The 13,301-nt window shown below is 34.1% G+C and overlaps 1 protein-coding gene across 1 annotated transcript in view; it reads right to left on the bottom strand.

Moving 5' to 3' along the window:
- The window catches only part of PKHD1L1 (PKHD1 like 1), a 201,501-nt gene that overhangs the window by 164,376 nt on the left and 23,824 nt on the right, over window positions 1-13,301 (bottom strand). The window contains exons 4-9 of the mRNA XM_027854060.1: window positions 12,668-12,776; window positions 8,058-8,115; window positions 7,831-7,924; window positions 2,099-2,152; window positions 1,319-1,392; window positions 744-786 (exon numbers count right to left, since the gene is read on the bottom strand). Coding sequence (XP_027709861.1) covers window positions 744-786; window positions 1,319-1,392; window positions 2,099-2,152; window positions 7,831-7,924; window positions 8,058-8,115; window positions 12,668-12,776 — 432 coding nt within the window. The remainder of the gene's footprint in view (window positions 1-743; window positions 787-1,318; window positions 1,393-2,098; window positions 2,153-7,830; window positions 7,925-8,057; window positions 8,116-12,667; window positions 12,777-13,301) is intronic.

Raw genomic sequence — 13,301 nt, forward strand, 5'->3', positions numbered from 1 at the left:
GCTCCAGGGGCTGGAATCCCTAGCTATAATAGTACGCAAACATGGGAATTGTATCCCCCTATATATTCATATGCTCTGAGATCACCAGATCCATGATGTTTAATGATCCTATGTCTGAAAAGCATATTGAGTTCAGCAAATAGAAATATTTCTAAGAGTTTATAATAATTTTGAATTCTTTAACTTCTTAAAGTAGCATGCAATTGGAAACTAGCCTTAATTTTTTAAAATCAAAATAACTAAAAGTAGTCTTCTCTTGACATTATATGACTGATAATTTAGAGGAATGGCTAATTATTTTCCATAAAATTTAAGAGCCCTAGAACACATTTAGAATTTCTGAACATTTTAAAATAGTTAAAACTAATATTGAGTGATTATTGGCTAAGAGGATAGTACTTTGTTCTTAAAATTACTGAGCTCATTGAACACAGTAGTTTTTAATAAAATATGTATATAGAACCAGATTCAAAATTAAATTAAAAGGATCACAAATGTTACATTGTGCCCAATATCTGAAACCAAAACTTTTCTTCCAGCAAGGTCTAGATACTTAATTTATAAGCATAAATGTTATGCTCATGTTTTATATTAAATGAGGTCATTAAAGCCTCTAAAGTTTCTTTGGAGTGGCACATGTTCTTCAGTTTTATAAATCATGATATAAATATAAATCATTACTAAGTTTGCATTCCACAGATAAAAATCTATCATGAAAATGCTATTATAATGAAATGACTCACCTCCCATAATCACTATCTAAGATGAAGCTGACATTGTGATGACCTGTCAATTAAAAATAGAATATTTAATCAAATTCTCCATCAGTGTTTCATCTTTGCTGATAGAAGAAAAATAACTAAGTGTATTATCAAATTGATGAAAAGATAATAGGGAAGAAAGGTAAATCTGAAAACAAAGCTGTTTTATCAAAGGATAAAATAAATAAAGCTGGAGAAACATGTACATAAATTAAAAGTATATGAAGTAAAAAGAATCAAAATAAGAACTAAAGGAAGAATTAAAACAAAAACTATTTTTAAAAAAGGCTATCAGAAAAACAGTCAAAATAGTACAGAAATTACAATAGAATAGGAAAAGAATGAAGAAAATATGGAAACTGAATTATAACAATAAAAGATGTAGAAAAAGATTATACGCGCATAGAATTAAAAGGATGCCAAAGAAAGGAAGAAGGGGTGGCAAAGAAGTGAGAAAAATATATATAGTTGGAAGAAAATTGAAGAGACAGATTGAGATGATGTAAATACTTGGAGGCATTTAAGGAAAAGATGATGAAAAATAACTCAACACTTACCAATATAGGTTCCAGTCATTTTACAAATCATGGTGCCCATGTCACCATTTTCATGGTCTAGTTTTAGACCATACCTAATAAAATTCATATGTAAATAAATATTAAATCAAGCAGTATCTCTCAAAATTAGTCATTAATTTCAAATCATACAAAAGTTCATCACAGATTAAGTTGTATTTAAAAAATTTTATGTAAAATCAAAATATTCCCTAGTCCCAGTTGAAGGTCTACATATTCAAGTAGTATTTAATATAATGAAATCCTTAAAATATAATTAATTAACATGAATGTCTCCAAAAATTAATTCTAAAGAAATCATAGCCCAATGAAAATTGTTTTATTTATAAAACAGTATTTTTCACATATATGTTCAATTTTTGAAACAGTATTTTTCATAGTGCTTATGTGAAAAATACTGATTCATTTTTGAAAAATATTATTATATTATTCATATGAAAAATATTGTTTTATTTTTGAAAAATGACACATACATATGTAATATAAAATACTCTTTTCAAAAGTGAAACAATTCATTATATGGTTTCAAATGCATTAATTTCCTGGGTAATACTTTATGTTTTATTAATACTAGATTTGTCTCCATGATCTACATATATCTAGTTCTACACAACTGTCACTCATCTATTTACAAATACTATGTATAAAGTACTAAGAGAATTATGTGAAATATTAAAAATCACTTTCTTAATTTAAAATATTTTCTACATTGACTTATTAAAGCTATTATAATTTCTTTAAAGTCATTTTTATATTACTTACAAATTATCTGATTGAGGTATGAGAAGCTCACAGGGCATTCCACCAACATAAACTCTAGACATTTTTTTAATTGAGAAAAAGAACAAGTTTAATCCAATAAATTATACCAATTGACAGTTCTCCTTGCATTACCCAACCCCACCTTTGTAAATCTTCCTTATTATTTTCAGCATGATCTTCTATAATGCTGTCCTACCTCACTTGGTGGAAAAAGTCACACACCCATGCTGATTGAGTCCACAATAAATTTGTTATATAAACCCTATCAGGTCCACAATGCTGCAAGGTAATTCTTTTGTTCTTCTCAAAACATCTCTTTTCTCCTCAATTCTCTTATGTCACTTTTCTTTCCTTCCTTTCAGCAAAGGACCAAGCCCCATAACCTTGCAAAGAAAATCAAGGACATTTGCTACAGGCACCCTCATCTTCTGCCTTTTAAATCTCACAAATGCAAAAATAAATAAATGAATGAATGGATGGATGGATGAATGAATGAATAAATACCCCATTCTTTACTCCTTTACTCCAGTCTCTAATAAAGAGGTGGCCCTTCTCACTAAATTCAATGTATCTACATGTACCTTAGATCCCATCTCTCTCGAGTCTTCTAGTAAATTACTTCTACAATCATCCATCCCATCCTCTCATCTTCAATCTATATCTACTGATTCTCCCTATTGCCTATGAACTTACGCAAATCTCCTTCACTCTTAAAAACAAACCAAAAAACCCCATACATGACCCTACCATCTCCTCGAACTATCATCCTATATTTCTTCTCCCTTTCATAGTCAAACTTCTAAATAAAGATACTCTGCTTTACTTACTCTAGTTGCTTCCACTTTCTCTTTTCCCACTTCTCAAACCTTTGTCATGGCCTCTGACTTTACTATTTGACTGAAACTACTCGCTCTGAGTGACTAGCAATCTCTTAATGACCAAATCTGGCTTTTGCTTAGTGCTCTTTCTTAACCTATCTACAGCATTTGACATTGCTGATTATTCTTATTGCTTAGATACTCTCCCTTCTTCGGGTTTTTGTGCCATTGTTCTCTCTCAGTTCCCCTCCTAACTGTTTGACCACTCCTAATTCTCCTTTGCTAGATCACCATCCATAGTGTTTTCCCTAACTGTGAATGTACTGGAAAGCTCTGTCCTGTGCTTTCCCTTCACAGAATCTGAAATTAGGAAGGAACTTCAGAGGCAATCCATACCCAAAAGGAAGCCATACTATAATATACTTGATAAGTGGTCAATCAGCCTTTACTTAAAGACTTCCTCGGAGGAAGGGCCCAGCACTTCTTGAAACAACCTATTCCACTTTTGTACAGTACTAATGTTTACCAAGTTTTCTTTTTTCCTGACTTCAAGTCTGAATTTGTTTCTTTGCAACTTTCACCCATTGTTCCTGGTTCTGCCTTCTTTAACCAAATAAAACAAATCTAATCCTTCCTCCACATGACAGCTTTTCAAATACTTGAAGAGAACTATAATGTTCTCCTGAGAATTTTCTTCTCTAGGCTAAATATGCCCAATTTTTGCAATTTCTCATCATATTACATGAAACTAAGGCCCTTCATCATACTACCTGCCCTCCTCCAATACTCTCCATCTTATTAATGTCCTTCTCAAAGCATGGTGCCCATATCTGAACATAATATGCCAGGTGATATTTGACAACGGCAGGCTACTGTAAAACTATCACTTCGCTTTACTGGAAGCCATCTCCATCCCAACGTAGTCCAAGTTTACATAAGCTTTTTTGGCTGCTACATCATTTTAATGACTCAAATTGAACTTGCAGTCTACTGAAATCCCAAGATATTTTTTCAGAGCAACTTCACAATTCCCCCATCTTATACTTGTAAAACCATATATTTTAGTGCCCAAATACAAAACTTTACATTTATCCCCACTGAATTTCATCTTATTAAATTCAGCCCAATATTCTAGCCCGTCAATACCCTTTTGGATCTTGACTTTGTCATGTATAGCATTAACTATTTCTCCCAGATTTTTGTCATTTGCAAATTTAATGAGCATTCCATCTATGCATTTATCTAAATATTTGTTTAAAATGCTAAAAATCATGGGACCAAGTATATATCACTAGGATACTCCACTGAAGACCTGACATGCTCACACTGAACCATCAATGATCATTCTTTGAGTCTGATCATTCAACTAGTTTTGAATCTAATTGTCAACATATAATCCATCTCTCTCCATAGTCTCCACAAGAATAGTATAAGAACTTTATTAGGAGATATGCTAAAAAAAATCTAGACAAATTATATTCACAGCATTTCCCTTATCCAAGTTTAATAATTCAGTTTTTTTTAAAAAGGAAATTATATTAATCTGGCATGGTTTGTTGTTGTTTTTTTTAAGGCAATTGGGGTTAAGTGACTTGCCCAGGGTCACACAGCTAGTAAGTCTCAAGTGTTTGGTCTGAGGCCAGATTTGAACTCAGATCCTCCTGACTTCAGGCTGGTGCTCTTTCTTGGCACTGCACCACCTAGCTTCCCCTCGTGATTTGTTGTTGATGAAGCCATCTGGCTCCACGTAGCCATTGTTTCCCTACCTATGTCATTTGTGGATCACCTTTTGAATGATCCCTTATAGAATATTTCCAGATATTTCAGGTTCACCGTCCTACAGTTTTTAGATGGTTCTCTTCTTTGTGAAAACTGGGATGACATTTACCTTTCTTCAATCTTTTGATATCTAGTACATTTTCCAGTTCTTTCTAACATCAACTGTCAATGACTTAGCAATCACATTTGCTAATTCCTTCAAAACCCAGGAACATAGTTCATGTAGGCCAGATGACTAGAATTCACTATGCTCAACTAAGTGCTTTGTATCTCTTATTTTATCTGGGGTATCAGTTCTCTGATAGGCATTTCCCCCTTATCATTTCCAGTGCAAAGGTCATTCTCTTTAACAGAGAAAATAGAAACAAAGCAAAAACTAAGCAACTCTGTGTCCTCTTTTTTGTTACTTGCTGTCATTCCATCTACCCTATACAAAGCTCCTATTCCTTCTTTTGATCTTTCTTTTTCTCCTAATAAAACTTAAAAAAAAAAACTCTGAGGAATTTTCACAAACTCTTGTGAGATGTTTCTTAAAATCACCAAATCGCCTTCTTCATTCTCTACTCATCTCCATTACTTGTCTCACCATAAATTTCTGCTCTACTCCCACATCTAAATGAATTCCTCCACCTAAAAATCAATAAGATATTTCAGTATCTTGCTTTTAACTACTTAAAAATAAATTTGAGGGGCAGCTAGGTGGCACAGTGGATAGAGCACCAGCCCTGGAGTCAGGAGATCCTGAGTTCAAACGTGGCCTCTGACACATAACACTTACTAGCTGTGTGACCCTAGGCAGCCTCGCCAAAAAAAAAAATAATAATAATACATTTGAAATAAACAAATATAAAGATAACTTCCTTGCTATCTATGATATTTGTTCTTTGTATCTCTCCTATTTTAAAAATTAATGAAATTCCTCAACCTTTTTACAATTTCCCACCTCCTCTTCCTAATTTAAAAAACTATCAAACACTCTTCTGATTTCTGTTCTCCATGCTCCTACTCAGAAAACCACAACTAACCAACCAAACAAATCTCTTTACTACTTCTTGCACTTCTATATTCAAGTCCAAGAGATGTAGCTTAAGTTATTATCAGTTATCATCAGTCATTTGGAATCATACTAATATCATAGCAATAATCTTAGTTAGCATAACTACATTTAAAAGCTAGAAGAGACATTAGAAATTATTTACAACATGGATTTTGCAGTTTCACATCATCATTACCTCATTTTTCTCATCTTTTTGGTTGAGATTCAGATAGAAACAGTCCTGGAACAAGTTACTATCCTGCTACGTTATTCCTTTACATTCAAAGTTTTCTTCTGTTTATGGTTTTTGTAAATGACATTAACAGTTAATCCTCTGTATAAAGTACATAAACATGAATTTGGTCTACATGTGGGTGACTTGTTGATGTTCTTATCTTTTGGTAGTAGATATGTGATATTTTCTGCTAAGAAAGATGGGGTCAGATATGTCAGGGAGGAAGCTGATAAGGTTTATTGCTAGTTTAATTCACACTCTGAAGTACTTGCGCTAATAATGATGGAATTAGTCTAATACAACTATATAATAATTCTAGCAGTAATAGCTAATAATTAGCCAGTCCTTTTGCTTTCTAGTTTTGCAGAGTGATTCCAAATGTAACTATTCTGTCATTAGTAATATGAATAGTGCACAAGCTTTCTGTTTTTTTGTTTGATCCAACTTAAATTGTCATTTCATTGGACTTCTTTTGACTGCATACATAATCACAAATAACCAAATTCTCCTTCTTTGGGGGTTCTTATATATTATCAATAGTAAGATTTTTATGATTACAAATATGATTCTGATTACTATGCCTTAATATAAAGAGCACTGGACCAAGTCATAGCTCTACCATTAACTATCAATGTGACCTTGGACAAGATAGTTAACCTCTTTGATTTTCAGCTTTCTCATTTGTAAAATAAAATGACTGGACTAAATGATCTCTAAGTCCCTTTCCTTATCTATGATAGCATGATTCACTATCATTATTACTTTCCATTCACTGCTGTCTGATATGTGTGTGGTAAGTATAGGGGGCAACAAAAAGGATTTCCACAAAAAATGAGAATAGCAAAACAGAGTGAAGTGAGAAAAAAGCAAGACAAACTTCCTCATAATTCACAATGGACACATAGCAGTTAAAAAAAAAAAAAGAACCAGGACCAAATCTATAATAATCACTTTTGTTTGAAACAAAAACCTTTAAAAACCCCTATTAGCTCTTAAATATTTAATGCTATTATATTATACCTTATAGTATAACATGTCTTATATATGATATGTATCATATATGATAATTTATTGTATATGATATTTGATATCATAAATGATAATATGTTATAATGATTCTTAGAGACAACATAGTATAGTGGAAAGGGCAGTGGATTAAGAATCATAAGAACTGGGCTCCAGCCCTGACACTAATACTAACTAGCTGTGTGATGCTGCAATAGTCAGCCAGTTTCTCTGGGTATAGTTTCCACAACTGTAAAATGTGTGGGCTAAATAATTCCTAAGTTCTCTTCCAGCTCTCAAATGTAATTAGACTAATTCCCATTATTGCTATGTTACTGATTTAGTTCCAAGTGATTTTGATTAAGATCACTTTTATTTTCCCTAGGAGAGACAGATGGAGCTGACTCAGATGGAAAATGAGGACAACTGGCCAGAGGCCCCAAGTCAATTGCATTCATCTCACAACCTCTATATTTTCATTTCTGCAATACTACTGGGATTCATGGTCATGTTACACTATGTGGAAGCATTTTGATACCAGAGCAAGTTAGAACCACAAGGTACCTTGGCAATCATTTCATTCAGTCTCTTCATTTTCCAGACATATTTAATGGTATCATATATATTATTTTTGTTTTGTTTTGTTTTTTAGCTAGGCAATGGGGTTAAATGACTTGCCCAGGGTCACACAGCTAGTAAGTGTTATGTGTCTGAGGCCAGATTTGAACTCGGGTCCTCCTGAATCCAGGGCTGGTGCTCTATCCACTACACCACCTAGCTACCCCTATCATACATATTATTGATGAAATGTTGCATCTTGCCTATTAGTTAAATGAATGTTGCTAGATAAAATAAGTACCTCAAAATCCTAACTTTTTTTCCATTAGAGCTCAAAGCTGTGTTACTTCCATAGACATCTGTGAAGATTCTGCCTTGGATTGTTATTATTGAGCCTAGAAATAGAGAGATAAGGTGTGTTGGTTAACTAAAACTATGTATTTTAAATGTATGTTAGGTTATAATACAAAATAGAATATCACAAAATTATAGACAAAATGAAGGCATTTCAGTTGTTTTATAACTGACCTGGTAATCCAGTCAAAGGTGTGATGTTGCTTATTGTTGGAGTTCTGAAATTTTTGGTCTGTAAAGCAACAAGAATACATATGAAGCACTATATCTTTGGCAATTCCTAAACATTACATATTCTAATTTGTATATAAAACTAATCTCAACTATATGAATTGTCCAGATATATTTATTTTAATTGAGCATGCAGATAAATTGAAATGCTGAGGTGAAGTAATTAACCTGATAATTCTAATCCTTTGAATGTATTTTCATGTCAATTATTATTTAAGACTACATGTGACTTGAATTTTAAAACTGAGTTCCCTACTTTGTGTTTCTGTGCTGAGAGAGCCATAGTTTCCCTGAAATCCAAGGCCTGAGAATATCCACAGCCTTCCTCTGCCACTCTTATTCAACACCCTCACCTCCATTTAAGTTCATTTCATCCAATTTGGCAAGATAAAAAAAGCACTGGCTGTGGAGTGAGATCACCTGGGTTCAAATCCCACTTCGGATGTTTACTATCTGTGTAGTCTTAGACAAGTCACCTAACCTCCTTAGTCCTCAGTTTGCTTAGCTCTAAAACGAGGGGTTTGGACTAGATGGTCTCATATACTGGGTGACCTTGCTTATCGTTAGAGATCTGAGTGTGTGTGTGACCCTCTCCCAATGCTTCTTCTTGTCACTTATTTGTCTGTAAGATACTCTCCCACCTATGTTAATGCTTCACTACTTGCCTTATTCCATATGATAAATGCAAAACCAACCTCCACTGGCCATTCTATACCATCTGACACTGGTGACTATTTCCCACTTCTTGATACTTTCTTCTTCTTTTTATTCTGTGATACTCCCCTCTCGGTTTTTCCTCCAATCTCTTTGACAGCTCCACTCTGGTCTCCTTCCCTGCTGCCTGATCCCTCTTGTTCTGTTACTCCTTAAGCTTGGTAACCCCCTAAGACTCTCTTCTTGGTCCTTCTTACTTCTTTCTCTACACTTTCTCAATGACCTTATCGATTTCAACGGTTTAAATTTTCACTTTGATGCATACGACTCTCAGAGCTACACATCCAGTCCTAATTTCTCCTCAGAGCCCCTGTCTCAAATTTCCATACCTGCTGAGCAGCTCCTACTTGATGTTCAAGCTTCAAAAGAAACTCAACATATTCCAAAGTTACCACATTTTCTCCCTCAAAATCTGACTGTCCTTCTAAATTTACTACTTCTGCTGATGTTACAACTATCCTTCCAGACACCCATACGCCAAAATTTGGAGTCATCTCTGACTCATCTATAGCCCTCATTTTTTACACTCAATCATTATCTTTCACATCCATTGTCCTCCTTTTCACCTACCACTCCTACTGCCTCTATTTGCCTCCTTTTTACCTCTTACTTAGCTTTCTAATTAATTTTCCTACTTCCAAGTTCTCTCCTCTCCAATTCATCCTTCATGCTGCTGCTAAAGTAATCTTTCTAGTACGCACATCTGACCATATCCCTCCACCATGCAAAAACCTACAGTACATCCTTCTTGCCAAAAGGGCACAAAAAAACCCTCCTTATTCTGGCATTCAAAGCCAGCTATGGTTTCACTTCAACTAAATCTTTCTCATCCTAGTGTCTTACTACTTCTCTCCATACCTTGAAATTTCACATTGGACTAGTAATCATTCTCTGATCTCATACTGCCCTCTATTGGTTCTATGCTTTTCCACAGGCCCTCCCCCTATGACTTGGAACAGATTATCCCCAGTTTCTCTATCGAAATTATTTTCTCCCTTCAAGGACCAGCTCAGATGTCATTATGATTCTTCCCTGGTTCCCCAGATAAAGATGACTCCTCCTTTCCCGCTAAATATATCATGCTGCTTGTATAAACCTTTTTACGTAAACCCTTTATAAACCTTTTAAACTTGTGTTATTGTTATTTCATCTTTATATATACTTGCTGTGCCTAAGAACATGGACAATATCTCCTGACTGGCCTGGACATAAGATCACAAAATTGTTGCCAATAAACGTTGAGTAACTGTGGCAAATAAGAAGATCGCATATGTTCAAATGTCTCGAATTTTTTAAAAGGGGGAAAAGATGGAACCACGATGTAGGCTAGTGAGTTGATGTCAATTTTCCACCAAATCTGAGGCAAACTGTTTTTGAGTATTTAGGAAGAGAATGATAATCAAACTAGGAGACAGTATGAATTAACTAAGAACAGAAAGAAGCTTTCAACAACCAATCAATTAATCAATGGCGTTTATTAAGAGCCAATATACTAATATTGACCAGTATTGCCACTATATGCCAATCACTGTGCTAGAGACTGGGGAATAAAAAGACAAAATTAAGTTGCCCCTGTCCTCAAGAAGGGAAAGAACATATACCTAAATAAACAAATACAACAAAATGCAAGGTAATTTGGGGAGAAGGGTAGTAGCAGCTGGAAGACGGCATGAGCAGAGTGTAACAAATTTGTTAAACCTTTCTAAAGAGCAATCTGGAAATATATAACAAAAGCTATGAAATTTTTTATATCTATTGACCCAGAAAAAACAGTAGTTTATACAACATGTTTGAAACAGATTTATATGAGTAAAACGTCATATACAATCAAAATACCTGACAACTTGGCAATAGCTGATCAAATTGTGATAAATCAAATTGTGATAGAAAGCTATTTTTAAAAAATAACCTATGATTTCAATAATAAAGGGAATGGATAAAGAAATTCTTTCCACCTATGGGTACCTGCTGTGTATGTAACAAAGTCTCAGAGAGTTGCCTCCAATGGAATGTTATATCATTGTGAAAAAGGACACAGATGTGAACCATCAATGTCTTTTTCTTTGTTTTTAATCAAATTGATTTTTTTTTTCTTTCTGAGGCAGTTGTGGTAAAGTAGAAAGAGTTCTGGCTCTGGAGTCAGAGAACCTAGGTTCAAAGTCCATCTCTAACACTCATTACCTGTGTGAATTAAACAAGTCACACTTGACCTCACTGGGCCTCAGTTTCCTCATAGATAAAATGAGGGGGTTGCATTAGATGGTCTCAGAGATATTTTCATGTCTACAACTAAAATTCTGTAATACAGCAAAGGAATTCCCTATGAGAAAACTCAATTTACCAAATTCAGTTCCTCAACTATTTTGCAAGTTAGAGTCTTAGAGATTTGCCCAAGGCACTACGAGCTAAAGTGACTGAACCAGGGTCACAGAGACAGTTAAGTGTGAGAGAGAGGATCTGAACCCAGGTCTTCTTAATTCTAAAACTGGCTACTATTCCACACTGCATCTTAGGAAATATTTACATATATATTAAATTTAAAGGAAAATACATGATACCATATTAATAACAACTATGGAAAAATTATTATGTAAACAAAGGCTGGGAAAGAATTGGTATTAGGTAAAAACATGTGTTTAATATTCTTTTCATTTGTATTTCCTAGACTGACCAATAATGGATAAAAAGGACAGATCCTTAAAATGTTCAGTTAATCACAAAATTATACCTTCAATTTGAAGATGTGACTAGAACAATACTTACTTGGGTCATGCCACACGGGCAAAATTAATATTCCCTAAAGGGACCTAAAACTCTCTAGAAGACTTGATTGGCCCAAGAGACCAGATATCTGACCAGATATCCAGCCATTGCCACAGGTTTTCAGTCAATTAAGGGATAAAAAGCTTACCCTATGAGGAATCAGAGACGTTTAGCCTTGAGGGAAATTTCACTGCTATATGAGTTCACACACTTTTCTCTATTTGGACATGAGAGTGGCTAGGACTACCTGAACCATTGCTATACCGTTTTTGAATAGCCATTTGTGCTCCTGTTAAGTAAACTTCCTTTTTGTCAAACTTTTAAAAAATATATGGCTTTATTTGACATACTCATAAACGTAATGATTAAGTGTGGGTAACCCTATAGGCACCTATCTTCGTATAAAATGTTATGAAGAGATAATGATGGTTCATATTTACATAGGTCTTTGCATTTTGCAAAGTACTTTTCTAACAACAACTCTATGTGAGATAAAGAATAAAAACACTATTATTCCTATTTTTCAGGTAAGAAAATTAAGTGTAAGAGAAGTCAAGTGCCTCAACCAGTGTCACACAAAGCATAGCATATGATGGAGGCAGGATTAGATTAGAGCCCAGGTTTTCTGATTCATTTTTGGTTCAACTGACAGTGTAGAAAGTAACAATAGGAAAAGAGAAGGGAAGGGAATAAGCATTTAAATAGCACCTACTATGTGTCATTGTGCTTTATAAATATTATCTTAATTGGTCCTCACAACAACCTGTAAGATAGATACTGTAATTATCCTCATTTTACAGTTGAGGAAATTAAGGTAAATCAAAGTTGGAATTTGAGTGACTTGCCTGGGGTCACACAGCTAGTAAGTACCTGAGTCCAAGTTTGAACTCAGGTCTTCCTGATTGCAGGTCCAGCACTCTATCTACTGGGACACATTGCTGCAATGATAAGGAAAAATCCTCTATAATATCATATCATATCATAATAAATGAGGACTTCATTTGTTAGTATTTTAAACCTGATTTATGCATTGTGTTCTCTACCACGTTTAAAAAAGAGATGAGATATCTACACACCTGGAAGCTACATGCCCAACTGTTGATATGGCCTCTGCAGATATTGTCATTTGTGATAGGAACTCCATCCACACTGACTTTAACTGTGTAAGTATCTTCAGGCATTGCTCTAGAAAAATGAATTGAAATCACACATGGGATTTTAAATTTAATATACAGTATTAATAAAATAATCCTCCACAACCCAAAATATTTTCTAAAAATATCAATAAATTCCCAAGCCTTTCAAGTTCAACACCATTTTAATGACAGATATAGCCTTCCAATCTTGTCTTAGGGCTGCAAATTCAAATAGAAACCAATCTCATACTATTATCTATTTTATCTGTTATGTAGTTATATTAAATGACTCTTAAAAAGTCAAAATGTATCACCACTATTACTTAATATGGTACTAGAAATGTTAGCTTTAGCAATAAGAGAAGAAAAAGAAATGGAAGGAATTAGAATAGGCAAAGAAGAAACAAAGCTATCACTTTTTGCAGATAATGTGATGATATACTTAGAGAATCCTAGAGAATCAAGTAAAAAACTACTTGAAATAATAAACAACTTTATCAAAGTTGCAGGATATAAAATAAACCCACATAAATCATCGGCATTTCTATATATTACCAACAAAGCCCAACAACAA

This window comes from Vombatus ursinus, unplaced genomic scaffold (genome assembly GCF_900497805.2).
Source record: "Vombatus ursinus unplaced genomic scaffold, bare-nosed wombat genome assembly UNPS02010284.1, whole genome shotgun sequence".
In the NCBI taxonomy this organism is placed as follows: domain Eukaryota; kingdom Metazoa; phylum Chordata; class Mammalia; order Diprotodontia; family Vombatidae; genus Vombatus; species Vombatus ursinus.